The sequence below is a fragment of the Nannobrachium achirus genome, assembly GCF_963921795.1.
Source record: "Nannobrachium achirus genome assembly, chromosome: 22".
NCBI lineage: Eukaryota > Metazoa > Chordata > Actinopteri > Myctophiformes > Myctophidae > Nannobrachium > Nannobrachium achirus.
In genome coordinates, this window is record NC_137829.1 from 51586329 (window position 1) to 51605594 (window position 19266).

A 19266-nucleotide genomic window follows, 5' to 3' on the forward strand; every position below is an offset into this window, starting at 1 on the left:
TTATACAGTATGTTGGTCTGTTTAATGTTGAGTGAGAAAACAATTTTAACATTTAGCTAAACATTTGGGGACCCCCCAAAATAATCTGGGGACCCCCCTGGGGGTCCCGACCCACAGGTTGAGAACCACTGATCTAGAGGTCATCCTCCTATAGAAGTAGAGGTCTCTAGGGGTCAGAGGTCATCCTCCTATAGAAGTAGAGGTAGCCCAGGTCAGTGGGTGGTCTCTAGGGGTCAGAGGTCATCCTCCTATAGAAGTAGCGGTAGCCCAGGTCAGTGGGCGGTCTCTAGGGGTCAGAGGTCAGTGGGTGGTCTCTAGGGGTCAGAGGTCATCCTCCTATAGAAGTAGCGGTAGCCCAGGTCAGTGGGCGGTCTCTAGGGGTCAGAGGTCAGTGGGTGGTCTCTAGGGGTCAGAGGTCATCCTCCTATAGAAGTAGAGGTCTCTAGCGGTCAGAGGTCATCCTCCTATAGAAGTAGAGGTAGCCCAGGTCAGTGGGTGGTCTCTCGGAGGCGCAGACCTTCTGGTCGTTGAAGATCACCCACTGCTGGTCCTTCTTGATGTGACAGACGTAGTGTCCACACAGCGTGCTGCTGCCCATGTGGCTGATGAAGGCAAACAGCTCGTAGCGGCCCACCCCGTCCCTCTCAGGGGCAGCGGGGTCCCTGGAGGAGTCTGGGCGGTCCCTGGAAGAGTCTGGGGGGTCCCTGGAGGAGTCTGGGTGGTCCCTGGAGGTGTCCGGGGGGTCCATGGAGTCCGGGTGGTTAAAGATCCAGTCCACGGCCCGCTGGGGGTCGTCGGCGGAGGCTCTGAGGGCCCGGACGGCGTGCTCTCTGCTGCACAGCTTCATGTCCATGATCTGGTCCAGGTGCTCCTGGGAGGCCCCGCCCCTTTCCCCTCCTCCCCCTCCTCCTCCTCCTCCCCCTGCCCTTCCCCCCGCCGCCACCAGGGGGGCGGAGAAGTCGTGGTCGTTGCAGTGGTCCATCAGCCAGTTGACGGCGGCGTCCAAACCGCCGCCGTCCGTGTGGACGAGCGCCTTCCTGCAGGCCTCCTCGGGGAACTGCATCTCCTGCAGCCTGGCCAGCAGGGCGGGGTCCAGCGCAGGCCCCGCATCCTCCTCCTCCTCCTCTGGGAGGAGCTCCTCTCCGTCCCGCCGGCCCGTCCCGCGCAGGTGTCTGAGGTCCAGCGTGTCGGGGACGTCGATGCTGACGTCCAGCTTGCGGGGCTTCTGGTCGTCGGCACCGAAGGTGAACTTCTTGACCTGGATGAGCAGCAGGTCGGGGAAGGAGGCGAAGCGGGTGCTCCTGGTGGCCGAGCCCCGCCGCCGAAGCGCCGAGCTCCAGAAGTCACCGAGCAGCTCGGGTTCCGTCAGGGCTTCCAGGCAGGCGGCGAAGGGGATGCGGGCACGGGGGGGAGGGGGGGGAGCGGAGGAGGAGGGGAAGGAGCCAGCCGGGCCGGCCTCCTGGCGTCTCCGCTCCGCCTCCTGCAGCTCCGCCAGGTTGGAGGCCCGCTCCATGGGCACGGGCAGCTGCAGGCTGTAGTCCACCCTGCAGGTGTAGCGGGCCTTCTGCGAGTGCTGGCACACCACCCGCTCCTCCACCAGGAAGCGGAAGGCGCGGGCCGGGTCGGGTCCCGAGCCGCGGTGGTTCCGCTCCACCAGGTCCATGAAGTGCATGAGGAACTCCTGGGCGTCCTGCTGCTGATTGGTGGAGAACTCGGGGTGGCCGCGGCCCACCAGGGCTTTGAACATGCGCGGCGCGATGCCCACCTGGTCCCCCGACGGCTCGGCCAAGGCCACGCCCCCGGGCTTATCCCCCCCGGGGGGCGGCGGCGCCGGCTTGGAGTACTCCCCCGACAGCAGGCCGTAGCCCAGCTTGGACACCTGAGCGTTGAAGTCCTGCGTGGGGTCGGCCGGAGCCTCGTCCAGGATCTGCTCTCGGTTGAGGACGTAGCGGCTCTGGAAGTCAGGAACGCTGAACAGCACCTGCATGACGGCGTTCAGGTAGCAGCTGTTGCCCAAGTTCTTCATGCCCGTGAGGCCTGGGCCGTGCAGCGGCCGCAGGCTGCTGGCCGACTCCTGGAGCAGCTCCCACTCCCGCTGGTTCACGGCGATCTCCAGGTCCGTGATGGTCCGCTCCGTCTTCTCCATGGCCGCCATGTCCAGGCCGAAGTGGGCCAGGTGGTCCCTGAGCCGGGGGTCCAGCACCATGTCCTCCTCGCCGTAGGAGTAGACGTCGGCCCCGTCGGGCGTGACCGTGCCCAGCTTGACGGCCAGCGGGTAGCCGGTGGCCTCGTAGTGGAGCTTGGCGTGGTTGTTGCCGTGGGCGCCGCCGAACTGGCTACGCCCGCACAGCACGGCGCCGTCCGTCAGGTTCATCCACAGGTTCTCCGTGAGGCTACAGCCCTCGGCCTGGCAGCGCCAGGGCCCGGGGCCCACCGCAGGGGCGGGCTCCAGCTGCTCGAGGCCGTCGGCGTGCCGCGACGCCCGGCGCTCTTCGCCGTCCCACTGCGCCACCTGCAGGCCGTGCGACGCCGAGTCGGCCGACAGGATGCCGTCCCAGGAGCGGCGCACCGCCTGGCGCACCGCCTCGGGCATGGCGCCCAGCTCCTCCGAGGTCACCTCCTGGCGGTCGGGGAAGAGGACGAGCGTCACGCGCTGCTCGTAGAGCGAGCACGGCGGCGTCTCCACCTCGAAGCCTCCCTCCATGCCGATGGCCAGCCTGGTGGGCTGCTTCTTCTTCGGCTGCTCCGAGGCGCCGCCCGCCTCTTCCTTGGGCGCCTTGCGGACGCGGACGATGTGCAGGTACGCCCGCTGGCCCGTCCTGGCGTGGTGCCGCTCCACGTGCTGCCGGCCCAGGCCCAGGAAGCTCCTCATGCACACGTACAGACCCCCGGGGCTCTCCGGCGAGGAGAACGACAGCACGCACTCGTCCTTGTGGACGCGGTTCCCGTAGCGCGGCTCCTGGATGGTGGACAGAACCGACAGCAGAAGCTCGCTGATGGCTGCCATGTCGGCCTGGCTAGTTGAGGCTGAGTGAAAGACTGCAGGATGCTGAGCTGAACCACTCTAGCTTCAGGTACAGACGAAGGTGGGTCTCCACGCTAGCTTCAGGTAGCTTCAAGTAGCTTCAGGTAGCTTCAGGCAGCTTCAAGTAGCTTCAGGTAGCTTCAAGTAGCTTTGGGTAGCTTCAAGTAGCTACAGGTAGCTTCAGATAGCTTCAGGTAGCTTCAGGTAGCTTCAGGTACACAGACGCAGGTCAGTGTTACAGTCAGATGCTGCAGGTCAGGGGAGACGTGAGCCTTAAATAACCTAGGATGACTCAGCATGACGTATGATGCTGTTAGGGTTATAGGACTGAGTATGACGTATGGTACCAGTCAGCCCCTTAGTTACTGTTGCCAAGTCGTTACTGTTGCCAAGTCGTTACTGTTGCCAAGTCGTTACTGTTGCTAAGTCATGGTTACTTGTGGCCGGCAGAGAGCTGTGTTTCTGTGCATCTGTGTTTACACCCGTTGCCAAGAGAGGGGCTGTTCAAGCCGTAGCCAATGTGGGACCAGTGTTCTTGGTGATGTCACCATCAACACGTGCGACCAGATATAAATAACAAGGCGCAAGATGACACCTCTTTAGGGTGGTTTTGTTTCTAGCCTTCTTTTATCACAACAGTTCACAAGTCTTGCTGCTGTGTTTGCACATTGTTGTATTTCTCCCAGTCATATTGTCCATTCTCTCATTTTAGTCCCTCGGTTACCACAGATGCCACCATCTGTGGTAGTTTTAGAACCAGTGCCCTAAAGACTTTAGATTGGTTCTGCAATATAGTTGTTGTTTTTGTTGTTGTCTTTAAAGCTCTGAATTGTTGGGAGGTGAGGGACAAATGATGCCAAAAGGGACAAAGGGGATTGCAAGCGACTGTAGGCAACCATATTTTCTAACTAGAAATACTGTTCCAACAGTGTGGGCTCTCATGTAACACCATGTATGGGCATAAAGATCTACCCTTTGGCTACACCTCATTGGCTAAGGGCCCTGCCTTTGTACTGTCGAGGAGAACTTGAGTGATAGATAAATAATGAAGTGTGTGGGCTCGTTCGTGACTATATTCTACAGCATGCTAACTGTCATGTGAAGCTCAACGAATACTCCAGCTAACACCACTCCCAGATGTTTTTTCCGCCAATTGCACCTCATTGGCTAAGGGCCCAGCCTTTGTACTGTCTGCGCCGGAAACTTGGTAAATAAATAATGAAGATAACATAGTGTTCTCGCCTTTCAGGCGAGCCCACAATAATAACTTAAGCAACAACTGTATGCAGTTTCAGACACTTTGGTGTTGCACAAACAACAGGAATAATAGAAATGAGACAATTCACAACGTCCTTCTCCAGTCAGCCCTGAGGAGGCTGACTGGAGGAATGGATTCAGTTCAGTCAAACTTGTGCTTCTCAGAGAATGGTGTGAATCACCACACTGCCTCCTAGTGGTGTGGCAGCACTAGGAAAGTCCCACTGTTTGTAGTGTTATTGAGTGAACTTGGATTCCTCCAAAATAATGCTAGTTCAAACAGGAACTGAAGTCTCTCCACCAAAAAATCATCTTAAAAAAATACAAAAACAACAAAAATGTGACCATACATTTTGTATGTGTCACAATAGCACATGAAGCATTCTCTTTCTTACTGGTAATAAGGAGATATTATGATACGTGAAGCATGACAATGTTGTGATGTCATGGGCCATGCCTCCGGGGATATTGTGATGTCACATGAAGCATGACCTCCAAAAATCTTGTAAAAGTCTATTGAAGGTAGGAAAGATATCCTTTAACACGGCCAAGATTCTAGAGAATAACGTAGGCGAAACCCCGTTAATTTTGAGTGTTCCTGCGCCTGCCATAGTAGTATAACATAAGACACATGTAGTTACATGTAGTGACCAACAGGGTACTTATGTTTCTTTATGTTTCTAGAGAGAGTCCATTGAGATGAATGGTGGAGTGGCGCCCTCTAGTGGTGCCCTGTTCTAGCGGCTTTGTCGGAATATAGAGCGGACGTCCCTTTTCTGATTGGACAATATCCTGGATTTGACGATTGGTCAAGCTCTATAGACAACCACCTGTCTAATTGTTTTAGGTCAGTCTATGACATCAGTACTCAGTATCCGTCCATATTTGGGCATATTGACAGACAGACAGACATGATTGATTGATGGATTCCATATCCGGAGAGTTTCTCTTACACCACCAATAATAATGTAGAACAATGTAAAGCCATGTGCAGCCTCCAGCTTAAGGTTATCATTAGGTTATCAAAGTGTTTCTGGCAGCGTTGTTTGCTATTTCAGAGAAGCTTACAGGTAGTTTGTTAACATGACAGAGGGCTCTAAAGGCCCGCTGGGACATGAGTTCAGGACCAACCTGATCATCAACTACCTCCCCCAGAGCACCACGGAGGACGCCCTGATGACGCTCTTCAGCCGGATCGGCGTGGTGGAGACGGCCAAGGTGATCCGAGACAAGAACAAAGGCCACAGCCTGCAGTACGGCTTCGTCAACTACGTCAACCCGGCGGACGCGGCCAAGGCCATCGAGACGCTGAACGGCCAGAAGCTGCAGTCCAAGACCATCAAGGTGTCGTACGCCCGGCCCAGCTCCGACGCCATCAAGGACGCCAACATCTACGTGTGCAACCTGCCCAAGACCATGAACCTGGAGGACGTGCGGAGGATGTTCTCCCCGTACGGCACCATCATCAACGCCCACATGTTGCTGGACGACGGCGGCGTGCCGCGTGGCGCCGCCTTCATCCGCTTCGACAAGCGCGTCCAGGCGGAGGAGGCCACCAAGCAGCTGAACGGCACCAAGCCGCCCGGCGCCACCGAGGAGATCAAGATCTCCAAGCCCATCCTGTGCATGGGCCCCGACTCCAAGGTGAAGGTGGCCAAGGTGGTGGACACGGTCCACATGCACGCCGCCGAGGCCGAGCTGCTGGCCTCGCCGTACAAGCTGGTCCACCAGCCCCCCCCTGTGGACCGGGTGAGCGTCCCGCGCATCTTCATCTACAACCTGGGCCAGGACGCCGACGAGGAGCTGGTGCGCACCATGTTCGGGACCTTCGGCAGCGTCACCGACGTCAAGGTGATCCGGGACTTCCGCACCAACAAGTGCCGGGGCCTGGCCTTCGTCACCATGGCCAACTACGAGGAGGCCATCGAAGCCATCGCGAGGCTCAACGGCCACCGCGTCGGGGACAACGTCCTGCAGGTGTCCTTCAAGATCGAGGAGAGCGGCAGGGAGAGGGAGACGTCTGGCAAGACGGCCAAGAGGGGCAGAGACGCCGTGGACGACCTGGAGAGAGACCGGCACAATGACAACCGTCCAGAGAGTCATTATCATCACAGAGAGAGGGCCGTGTTCAGGCCCTACGACAAACACATGCGGAGGCGATAGTGGCCAGCAGAGGGCGGCAGCGATGGCCGCTTGACGACCGGAAGGTTCCCAGTTCCATCCCGAGCTCCAGCTCCTCCCCAGAGTTGGTATAGAAGAGTCCTTGAGCAAGACTCTGTGAACCCTAGACTCTGAACCTCTAACTGCTCCTGATGAGCAGCTTGAGCAAGACTCTGTGAACCCTCGACTCTGAACCTCTAACTGCTCCTGATGAGCAGCTTATTGCCTTGCAAGGTTTCCTACACCATCAGCGTGAGCGTGTGAATGTTTGATTGATTGATTGATTGATTGATTGATTACGTCGGAGGTCCTTGGCATTCAATTCATGGTCCAATGTAATTAATGCACAGTCATTGTAAAGCGCCTTGGATACAATCATTGGATAAAGGTTCCTTATAAATCCACCTTTTACCAGTGAATGGTAATCCTAACAAGCACTGCCGGAGACCACCTGTCCACTGACCAGACCTGCAGACCACCTGTCCACTGACCAGACCTGCAGACCACCTGTCCACTGACCACACCTGCAGACACGCCGCCACTACGGATTCTGTGGTAAAACTCAATCAGTTTGGGAAGCGCACTTCCTCCGTCCAGCCATGGAGGGAGGAGGTACGCGTCCTCTGTGTGAAACCAGCGGTGGTCGCATCAACCAATCTGCTGTGGTTCTGTAGATACTCCACCTTCATAAAGACCGAGTTGGAGACGCACCACCAGGCCATGGACTTCATTGGACCCAAGGCCTACCACGTTCTTCCCAACCTGAACCTACTCTAAGCCACTTGGACCACACAGGAACGAGACCCTGACCACCTCCACAAAACCTGTGGTGAAGGACAGCATCAATGTGGGAAAATACAGGTCATGCATGGAGTAACACATTGAGTCCGTACATCTAGGCTATGGGACAAGATCATCTGGTTTCCCACAGTAGTTTAGATCTCATAGTCCGTACATCTGGGCTATGCGACCAGACCACGGGTCATCAACATGCCCGCACACAAACACATGTGTTCATGTCTGTGGTCTTTGATTGTATATATAAAGTATACAAAGTGTACATAGATGTATACATATATAGCTAAATATATGGATTTATTAAAGGGTTACCCATCCATATATAGATATATAGATAATATATATGGATGGATAACTATTTAACAATGCTTTTATTTTGGTTGTGTAATGTGCGATGAAAGCTTTGACTGTCCCAAGATACATCTGGACCATGTTGCATTGATGTATACAACAGTATACAGTGAATAGAATGGACCATTTGCATTGATGCATGTGCTGTATGCAGTATACAGTGAATTGAATGGACCATGTTGCATTGATGTATACATCGATACTGATTTAATGAATGCATAAATACTATGTTTTTTAAAAGTGTAGCACATTATTAGTAAACTTCCGGCAGGTTGCTATGCATTGGAATTCCTTTGAGGTTGTAAATGAGCTCAGAATAGAATCGAATGGAAAGGAACAGGAACTAAAGCATGTTCTTTAGAGTCTTCTGCAGTACTGTTTTCTGAATGGACAACATCCCTCCATTCATCTGCATGCAGTGGCATGTGATCCCCAGGAGATGGCATGTCAGAGAGAAACGCAAACGCTGAATGGCTAATGGCAGCCTGAAGAAACGCTGCTGTGCATCTTGCAATCCACAAGAAGCTAAACTCTCCTTCCCATTGGCCAGCCAGCCTATTCACCCCATTGGCCAGACGGCCCATTCATTTGTGTCCTTAGTTCATTTTTTTCTTCAAACACAGACATCTATGTAGATATGACACAAAAAAACATTAGCTTGGAACAGAGGTTCTGGGAGGATGAAACCTCCACAGCCCAGCAGCAGAACTAAAGGTGGCCTTAAACTAGCAGGTAATCTTTACACTAGCAGATAATGTTACATTTTACACTAGCAGATAATCTTACATTTTACACTAGTAGATAATCTTAGCAGATTACTAGCAGATAACTAGCAGATAATCTTACACTACCAGATTACTAGCAGATTACTAGCAGATAATCTTAGCAGATAATCAGGGAATTGAAATCTGGTCGCGTCACGCACTACAGGATAATCCTTACCAGATCATGTAAAAACATGCACATACTGTACGATTTAAAAGAATCAGGGGCACCGCAAACTACAAGATTCTCACACGTGGAAGCAGGAGAAGTAAACATTGGGACGAGTGTGTGTGTGTGTGTGAGAGAGAGAGAGAGAGAGAGAGAGAGAGAGAGAGAGAGTGTGAGAGAGAGAGAGAGAGAGAGAGAGAGAGGATCAGATCCACCAATACCCGTCTGGTCAGATCAGTGGGCTGTCAGCAACAACAGTCCCCTCCCCTTGCGTCTGAACAGCGGCTGTCTTCGTCTCGGACGCCCACTGTGCATTTCCATTTCGCGATCCAGATACAAATATTTAAAAAAAATGAAAATAGTCGGGGCGGCTCCGACCGTCCTCCGCGCAACTCGGCAGGGTTAAGATTGGATCTTTGAACCCTCACACTAGACGACATTAGACGCATTCCCCCCGATACTCGAGAGGGTCGTTGAATGCCCCGATTATCTGCAAGTGTTAAGGCCACCTTACGAGAACCAGGGAGCATTATTATGCACGTAGAATTACCCATCCTAGACAAGACATGACATGACATGACATGACATGACATGACATTAAGCACATAGAACGAGTGAACCTAGACAAGACATTGGATGAGACTCAAAGTCTCGGTTGAAACGGTAACAGTCACCCTGGCTGTTACCCAGCATCCTTAGATATAGACACCTAAAGACCTGGCGCTAATGACCAGAAATGAGCTTCCTGCCAGCAGATTGGTGCTGTGGGAACCAACACATGGCCACCGGTCACCAGGACGTCCCACAATAACATACGTGGATGTACTCAAGAAAGACGTAGGAGCACAAAGCACCAACAACCTGGCAGGATGTATGGAGAACTGGGATGACTGGAAGCGACGGTGGAAGGCTCGTCTGAGGACGACCTAGAGAGAGAGAATGACGTACAGGACTTATGTTGAGATACAGGTACTGTGACCAGGACTTAAGATACAGGTACTGTGACCAGGACTTAATGTGAGATACAGGTACTGTGACCAGGACTTATGTTGAGATACAGGTACTGTGACCAGGAAGGTCAGTGAGCAGAGGGAGGGTCGACCGGTTCCGAGGACCCCCCGAGGACCCCCTGAGAAGACCAGATGACCCTGGAGGACGAGACGATGCATCTCAAGGTGCTTATCCTCAAAATCAGATTTCAAAATAAAAGTTGGAGCAGCTTACAGGTGGTGAGGAACCAGACGCAGGACACAGGAAGGAAGTGATCGAGACTGAACGACTTTAACGCAGGCCAACCATATAGAATAGAGAGCGGACAGCCCCGCCCCCAGCCATTCACTTCAATTCAAGTTGCTCAGTAGCGTTTTGAAGCATGCAGAAGTAGCTAATCCAGGTGCATTCTGGGGGAAATTGGCACATACCCATGTGCCAAAATGTTTGACGTCGAGACGTAATGAACTCACGAACGACGTCGACGTCCATTGAACCCTATTGTAGACCCCAGCGGTGCGCTCTTATGCTTGTGCTTGTATGTTTCACCCCGCCTGAAGTTCCAGCTTTGGCCAGTAGGGCGGCTGCTTCAATATTTACAAGCCGTTCTGGGGGCTTGAGGCGAACAGGAAAGAAGTGGACCAGGAACAGGAAATAGACTTAAAGCAGGCGAACGAGGAAGTAGAACCTCGAGACACACAGCACCACACACATGAGACAGGAAGTAGAACAGGAAGTTGGAACAGGAACAGGAAGTAGACCAGGAACAGGAAATAGACCAGGAACAGGAAGTAGACCAGAAACAGGAAGTGGACCAGGGAACATAACGTTCGAGGTTTACGACACACATAATTTCAAGACGACGAATGAGGTGGCAAAAAAATGGAAATGATCAAAATTGAAAAGGAAAAAAGAAAATGAATTGGACCAAAAATAAACACGTAAAACTGTGAAAGAGATGTTATTTCCATGTGGACCGGAGGCTGCACATGGAACCCTAATACTTTCCCCCCCTAAAAAAACAAAACAAAACCCAAAAAAAAGCCTCTCAACTCAACCCTACGTCCCCGTCGTGAGAGGCGGAAGCAGGTGAAGCTGACTAACAGGGCTCTGAATGTTTAATAACCATACATTAAATATACCATACATACTGTAACCCTAATGCTACTTAACTCTATTGTAACATCACAGCAGGTGAAGCTGACTAACAGGGCTCTGAACAACATGTTTAATAACCAGTATTAATACTAATAAATAACTCTATTGTAACATCACAACTAACAGGGCTCTGAACAACATGTTTAATAACCAGTATTAACTGTATCACTGCCAGATGTTGTTATTTATTTATTGGGTTTTGTGCCAGCAAAAGCACCTTACCTTTGCGATGTTATAGACAAAGATGTATTCATTTTTTTATCATTATTATTTTCTTTTCTCCTTAAATAGGTGTACTTTGGCTATACTAGCAGTAGAGGGCAGCCTCATGCAAGAATTAATGTGAAATGGGCCGCTGCAGCTTCCATACGTTCAGGGCGCAGAGTCGCATCAGAGCAATAGAACGACAGCTAGCAGCCAAGAAGTGAATTTGGACATTATTGATGTTTACGTGAGGTGGAGATTTCAAAGCAGGATTACAGGAGATGCTTATACTGTACACAACCGCGCGACCCCTCATTAGTTTACAGACATCAAAACAAGGTACAAAAGAACGAGCCAAAGAACGTACTATTGGCAACGCGCCGCCGGGAAAAAAAACTTCCAAAGCGGTAAAAGAGTTAATACTAAATAACTCTATTGTAACATCACAGCTAACAGGGCTCTGAACCAATTATTATTATGGTTAATAACCAGTATTAATACTAAATAACTCTATTGTAACATCACAGGCTCACAGGCGTAAACAAGTGGGTTATTTCGTTTTTTGTTTGTTTCTTTTTTTTTCCTTCTTTTTTTTTACAGTTTACAGTTTAGGCATTTAGCAGACGCTTTTAAACCAGAGCGATTTACAATGAGCAGGTAATACATCACTATAATAAGTTAGATAATATGTCAGTACATTAACAACAATACAACAATGCATAGGACTATCAATCTATATTCTAGAAACACAACGAGGTAGACCACGCACCTAATCAGTAAAAAATGTTTCTATAACCTAAAAATCAAACCTCGGTTCGAAGTGAAGTGGTGAAGGCAATCATTTGGCCACCCCGGCCAAATGTGTTTAATATTATATTATATTATATTATATTATATTATATTATATTATATTATATTATATTATATTATATTATGCAGGGGGTTAACTGTCATGTGAAGCCCGACCAATTACCGCCTGTTCATTCTGGATTGGACATGCACGGGACATGTACGGGACATGTACGGGACATGTACGGGACAGATAAAGCCAAACCTTGGAAGTGGCTTTCACCGCTTCAAAAACGTATGTAGGTTAGAGTTATTCTATCCAAAAAGAATTCCATATTTGAATTCCCCATAAAGAAACACATCATTTAGACACCCCACATGTTAAGATTTCATTTGGATTTGAATATATCTTATAAATGAGATAGAACGGGTACAATTAGCAATAAGAAAATGCAAATTAGAATTGTCCTATCGCAAAAATAATGTCATATTTGAACTCTCCATCAGAAAACACATACAATGGACACCCAACACGTTTGGATTTCCAAAATAAAAAAGTGGAGATGTCGAGAACCCCATATATGGAGATAATCCCTCGTGTCACATGGGACTGTCGTCATAGACGGCATGTCACATGAGACTAGCGTCATAGACAGCATGCGTTGCCGGGCCGACGTCATAAACTGTACAATGGCGATGACCGTACAAGGAGATGTTGCTAGGAGAACGCATGCCACACGCCTGCCTCGGAGGTATAAAGCCGGGCTGACGGATTCAGTCCGGCACAATCCAATTCACCCTCAAACAGATCACTAAACTACTGGACTAGTAGCATTCTCCACTTCCATAAGACCTCAATAGATCCGCCTTCCCAAAGTATTAGCCTTCATTCAACGAGCTCTATTTCAGTAGGTGTGTTCCTTGCTGAGGAGATGAAGAAGATGATGCTGACCATTGTGTTGCTGACTTTCTTCTCTTTCTGGATGCTGCCTGCAGACTCTAAGATGGTGAGTACAAAACAAACAAAACAAATGGTTAGCTATACCTATGTCACTTGACTGTAATTATCACATTTAAATCTAATTATTCCATGAGTATGACGTTTGTATTAATCATGTATTTTCTTCCACTCCATCCAGATGAAGGCACCACACTCCAGCGACGCCATTCCCTTATCCTTGATGGAAGAGTCTGTGGATGACATGTACGCTGGTTGTCACGAACAGATGAAGAACAAAGTGATCAAGACGTACTTGCCTGAGGAGCTGAAGGATGAAGTATTCAGAATGGTCTGGAACGGAAGACCTGTGAGCAACTGTGTAGATAAAGGAGAGAAAAATCAGACACATTCTAAGACAAAACTGAGCGAGGATCAAATTCGAGCGATCTGCGCGTATACAGACGGCGGTCATCCTTTGTACGAGGACTTGAACAAAGCAGTCAGGAACGGCAAAAGGACCTACTCCACCACCGCTTTCAGGTACCACACGTTGCAATTCCATTTGACTGAAGCGATACAGACCCTTAGAAATAGTCAAGGAGCCTGTCTGACCTCCTACCGAAGAACCCGCCAGGACTTCACTGGTCGCCCCAAACAACTCATGCGATTCGGTCAGTTTGCTTCCAGCTCTAAAGACCCAAATTTGTATGCGTATGGGAAGATCTGCTTCGAAATGACTACCTGTTACGGTGCCGACCTGAAGTATTATCCAATGTTTGGTGAAACAGAGAAAGAGGTGCTCATTCCTCCCTATGAAGTGTTCGAGATAGTCGAGATGCAAAAGGAGGAAAAGGAGGAAATGGAGGAAACAATGAAAAAATGTGATAAAGTCTTTAAATTGAAAAATGCAGGTAAGCGCAGCGATCTGAACTGCAAGGCTCGGTGTGACCATCTGGGAAACATAGAGTTATAAGAAGAATAGAGAGGACACCAGATATCCCCGCCCGTCCACTTGCATTGAGTTGCTCACCCAGCGCATGAGGCGTTTTCACCCCTTCTTCCGGGTAGTAAAACGTGACGTAGCGGGGCCTTTGTGACGCATTTTGCGTCATCGAATTTGTTCATGAATGCGCTGGGGCTCAAAGTCATGAACGAGCACTACCACTGTGAACGCGCTAGGGCTCAAGTCATGAACGAGCTCTGTTGGTTGAGACGGTTGAGGACGCTCTCTAGTGGGAAAGAAAGGGAAACGCCGCCCAGTACACGGCTCCTCTCCCCGCTTGTGAAGCACTCTGCTCGGATTAGATCTTACGATACGTCCCGCTGGACTGAGGCATCGCCTGGAAGTGGAACTCCACGTTGAATTAATTAACCATTGGTTAATTATGTATTTCATAGTTTAACAAATTCATTATTGGGTTTAATATATTTTTGATATTAGTGGTTTTATATTTATTTGACATGATTTTTATTGCGACCGTCAGGGAGCAGTTTACTATGAAAACCTCCACCGGCCGTCCGTCCGTCCGTCCGTCCGTCCGTCCGTCCGTCCGTCACACGTCACACGTCACACCTTTGCCCTGCTCATATCTCTGCATCAGTATGACATCACACCACATGTGTACACAAACCTTTGTGTACGTTGCTGTGGCAACAGTCTGTTGTTGCTGGTCTGTTAGTGTACGTTAGCAACCACCTTAGCAACCATGGTTTTACCCTAGCAACCAACTGTTTACCCTAGCAACCAACTGTTTACCATAGCAACCATGTTTTTTTACCCTAGCAACCAACTGTTTACCATAGCAACCAGACACGCAGAGCAGGGATCTCCATATATGGGCATAAACAGGTGACATCACACTGATGTCAGATACTCAGAGCAGGGATTTCTCCATAATATATGGGCATAAAAGGGATTCTGTTAGGGATCTCCATATATGGGCATAAAAGGGATTCTGTTAGGGATCTCCATATATGGGCATACAATGGATTCTGTTAGGGATCTCCATATATGGGCATAAAAGGGATTATGTTAGGGATCTCCATATATGGGCATAAAAGGGATTCTGTTAGGGATCTCCATATATGGGCATAAAAGGGATTCTGTTAGGGATCTCCATATATGGGCTCAAAAGGGATTATGTTAGGGATGTCCATATATGGGCATAAAAGGGATCCTGTTAGCTGTTAGTGATCTCCATATATGGGCATAAAAGGGATGCTGTTAGGGATCTCCATATATGGGCATAAAAGGGATTCTGTTAGGGATCTCCATATATGGGCATGAAAGGGATTCTGTTAGGGATCTCCATATATGGGCATAAAAGGGATTGTATCCCAGATGATGCCCTGTTAGGAGATCCACACTAACAGAATCCATATATGGTCCTACCGACAGCTGCTATAAGCCAACCCTGGCGATAAGGTCTGAGTCGAAGAAATGCTTCTTTCCTGGCAAGAATTGCCCCTTTATACTGTAGGGCTCGTTTGTGTATTGTATGACATTCACGCCACATCATCGGCTGAGGACTGTGTGATGTCATCATATCTCCATATATGGAGACATAAGTTGCTCATGCCCAAATATGGGCTGGTGAGGTCAGACTTAGTGTGATGCGTAGGTTATCTCCATATATGGAGATTCAACTTCAATGGGTAACCATGGCAAACTGTCAACTGCCCGTATGTCTTGATAATTGGTAAAACAAACTTTTGGCCTATTTGTGGAGATAAGCGACCAACGGTCGCTTATCTCCCGATTAGGGAGTCTTACTGGTATTTAGTAGTTTTATGTTGTATATGTGATTAGCCTTCTAATCAAACAAACAGAATGCGTTTAAAATAGATCAGTGGTTCTCAAAGTGTATTCCAGGGACTCTGTGGGGTCTAATTTGACCCATACTAGTCTGTATATATACTGACAGTGTACAAATGGAACCAACATTTGGTTAATTTGGTTCAATGTTTTATGCTGTCAAGATTTAAGGGGAGACCTTGAAAATGTGAAAGTTTGAGAAACACTGGAATAGATTACCAAAGTGGAATCCATATTAATAACCAAGTCCATTGCTTGACGTTTCTGAGGTAAATTAGTTAATGTATACCTCTATGAAATTAACTGTTATGGTTTATACACACCATTGACAATGGTCTAACGTTTTTACTGAAGTTCATTCCAAATAGTGTGTTATTGTGTGTCATATGGTCCTGGCCTGTGGCCATCCTGGCTATTAGTCCAAACCTTTTACATATAACTAGAGTATTACTAAACTAAACCAATTAACCAAACCTGGTTCAGAGACCTCAGATAAAAGTTTATGAATACTTTATGAATGCAGATATTATAATGATTATGATCCAATATTTATCAGACAACCAACAAATGTATCACAAAGGATTTATTTGTATAAACCAGCAGTAGGCCTACTAGAGGTCACACATAAAAAAAACTCATTCTGGTCGATTTTCAAAGTGTTAATGATTTATTGATACAACTTAAGGTCAACTAAAATGAGATCCTAGAAAGCACTTGGCTTATTTACACAGGAAACCACTTAATAAATGACAGACGAATAGAACAGTACTATGCAGTAGATAGTCAGAAAAAAAAAAGAAAACAGTGCAGGACAATTATATATTTTTTTTTAAAGATTTGTTTTGGGCTTTTTATGCCTTTATTGATAGGACAGCAGACCGACAGGAAATGGGGAGAAAGACGGGGAATGACACGCGGTAAAGGTCGTCCGGATCGGGAATCGAACCGGCGACGCCAGCAGGCATCATAGCCTATTATGTGGTATGCGCCTTGACCACCAGGCCAGCGGGCGCCCCGCAGGACAATTATATACCCGTATTTACAATAGAAGGGTTAGGGGCTGGGCAAGGTTTGTTTTTACCAGTTGCCTGTAGGTGGTTTTTCAGGGCGATTTTAAAGGATGTTGGGATTTACACTACTTTAAGGCCTTCGGTAAGGTGTTACACATTTTGTTGGTATAGCAGAAGAACGAGTTTGACCCTTTGTTTGAGTTGACTCTGGGTGAATGTGATCTGTGGTGCTGCCTCTGGTGTTGTATTTGTGGACATCCTTAAGGACAACTTTGTTTTTTTACAACAAGGGTTCATATTTTAGATTGTAATTAGAGAAAAGAAAAAGTGAGTGTTAAAATGTTTTCGTTTGCTTCATTCTATTGTTTTATCGCGTTTACCATGTTAAAATGTGGGGCATGCGTACAAGTGGCTAAATATGTCTTTTTAGACACAATAAGCCAGCAGTTTCTTTATTGCCATTTACAGTAACACCTCTAGTCACATCCAACCATGAAAGGTTGCGTTGTATCTTGGGAATGAACTTATTCTGTGTAAAATGACTTATTTAGCCACTTGTACGCATGCCCCCAACCACTGAAATAAGAATCTCTAAAACAATAGAAAGAAGTAAATGAAATAATTTTAACACTCATCTTTTATATTCTTTAATTACAATCTAAAATATGAACCCTTGTTGTAAAAAACTAAAGTTGTCCTTTAAGGCTTTCAAAGTATTTTGTCAGGTACATGAGTATCTTATGTAGTGTATCTTGTACACCAGGCCCATTTACAAGGCATTGGTTACAGCAATGAACTAAAACTAGGCTTTAGAACTGTACAAAGTGAAAGGACAAACAAAAATGACATCACATTTGCTTGATGACAGCATGTTTTTTAAAAGCACCAAAGAGGCAAGACACACCAGACTTCTTCAAATTCAAATTGAATCAACAGTATCAGATTATCATATTTCTAACCTGAAGCTGCCTATACTACTCAAACTTTTTTTATTTTCTTTTTCAGTTAACAAAAAAAAAAAAAAAAAAAAAAAGTAAAGAAAATACAACAGACGCAAAAGGGAATGGGTGGGATTTCAACTTGTGGTCAATAATATTTATAGCTGGTTACAGTATCTACTGCTTGTCCATTGACAACACTCTTCTGTGGAGATGGTGGGGAACATCTAAAATCAATGCATATCTGTGGAGATGGTGGGGAACATCTAAAATCAATGCATATCTCTTTTGTTTTAGAGACATTAAGTTGCAAGAAGGCGTTGTCACACCAGGGGCGTAGCCAGGAATTACATTTTGGTAGGCGAAATGCCAGCCAAAATGCCACAACCTGATCATAGATTCCATATAGTTTAATTGTTTGTCAGCACAATCATCAGTGTATTTTGGATTCATGTCAATTTGTGTTTTCAGATATTTAACCACTTGAACCGTCAATACTTAATAAACTTGACCTTTCACTCTGGGGAGAGCGGGGTAAACTGAGACACTTTTTACATTTGCTCCCCTCTAAGCGAACTAAAAGATATATCAGTAAAAATTTAAACATTTCCCAGTAATTTGGGATGTTTCCTAACAATGGAAGTTATCAGAATGTATTCAAGACAAAAGGCAGTGAAAATATGATTGTTTAAAAAAAAAAAAAAAAGTGGTCTTGGGTCTCAGTTTACCCCAGCACCGGGGTAAACTGAGACAGACCAGAGAAATCAACGGGGTAAAGTGATCCACTCACTTTTTTCACTTTAAAACTACCATAAATACACAAAAACACGGTTAACCAGGTTAAATATGCACAATACAAAAATGTACATAGCAGACATTCTTTTAATAGGGTTTATCCTGTCAATTTCCACCCATGTGTCAAATCATGTCACACATGGGCAGAAAGAAAAAACTAAAAACCCTATAAAAATGTATAGAAGGGTTTACCAAACTTTCCTCAGTTGATCCTTATGTAATTTGTCCTGTAGAATGCATTTCTGCAAAGTATATTGTTGTATTGTGCATAACTAATGAGATAATTATCATATTTAGTCAAATGTAGTCAAATATGCTAATTATCTCATTAATTATGCACACTACAAAAGAAAATATATCAGAAATGGATTCTACAGGGAAAAGTACATGAGAATCAACTGAGAAAAGTTTGGTACACCCTTTAATCAGGTTATTACAGCGTTCTCCCTGTCTATCATGTTGGGATAATCTGAGATAGTGTCTCACTTTACCCCAAAGCAATTGTCTCAATTTACCCCACAGCCACATTTTGGGAAAAGGGATATATTTTATCAATTCAGGGTAATCTTCAGCTAGCATCTATCACATGGATTTATAAGTTGGTAGTTCATCAACATGAGTGATATAAAATGTTCTCCCTGCATCAATTTGCTTTGACACAACAGCTGATTATGTTGACAGGAAGAAAATGTACTTTACATGCAAAAAAACATTTTTTTTTGTAAAAAAAAAAAAAACATGTTTTCCACAGCACTATCAGGTCTCTCTCTTTGTGGCAAGTGGGAAATTCAAGGGGCTTGAAAATATAATGGTCACATGACCACAAATGTGTTCCGTTTACCTGGTGTCTCAGTTTACCCCGATTTCCCCTACTTAGTCTGCTCTTTTCCCCCTCTACAGCAAACCTACAATCTCACAACGCCTGCGAGGCTATTTTTGGACAAAGTTCTCAGAATATGGACACTAGGGTTCAAGTGGTTAATATAAAAAAGGAGAAAACAAAGTTTCTATCACTAAAGGATTTGGAGGACCCCCTCTAATAACTCTGAGGACACCCTGTTGAAGACCCATGAAATAAGGAGATAATTGGTTCTTCCCAACAC

General features: G+C 47.1%; 3 protein-coding genes across 3 annotated transcripts; 2 read left to right on the top strand and 1 right to left on the bottom strand.

Moving 5' to 3' along the window:
• Positions 1-442: 442 nt before the first annotated feature.
• Positions 443-3007, bottom strand: LOC308307680 (ubiquitin carboxyl-terminal hydrolase 5-like; the record flags this gene model as incomplete). The annotated part of the gene is made up of 2 exons (XM_080752946.1): positions 443-683; positions 786-3007. 2 exons carry the CDS (start codon positions 3005-3007, stop codon positions 443-445), a joined length of 2463 nt encoding a protein of 820 aa, XP_080609072.1.
• A 2358-nt stretch (positions 3008-5365) lies between these two features.
• Positions 5366-7219, top strand: LOC308307681 (ELAV-like protein 1; the record flags this gene model as incomplete). The annotated part of the gene is made up of 2 exons (XM_080752947.1): positions 5366-6380; positions 6909-7219. The coding sequence occupies 2 exons, from the start codon at positions 5366-5368 to the stop codon at positions 7217-7219; spliced, it is 1326 nt and encodes a 441-aa protein (XP_080609073.1).
• A 5378-nt stretch (positions 7220-12597) lies between these two features.
• On the top strand, positions 12598-13578 carry LOC308307682 (ecto-ADP-ribosyltransferase 5-like; the record flags this gene model as incomplete). The annotated part of the gene is made up of 2 exons (XM_080752948.1): positions 12598-12672; positions 12805-13578. 2 exons carry the CDS (start codon positions 12598-12600, stop codon positions 13576-13578), a joined length of 849 nt encoding a protein of 282 aa, XP_080609074.1.
• Between the last annotated feature and the right edge of the window lie 5688 nt (positions 13579-19266).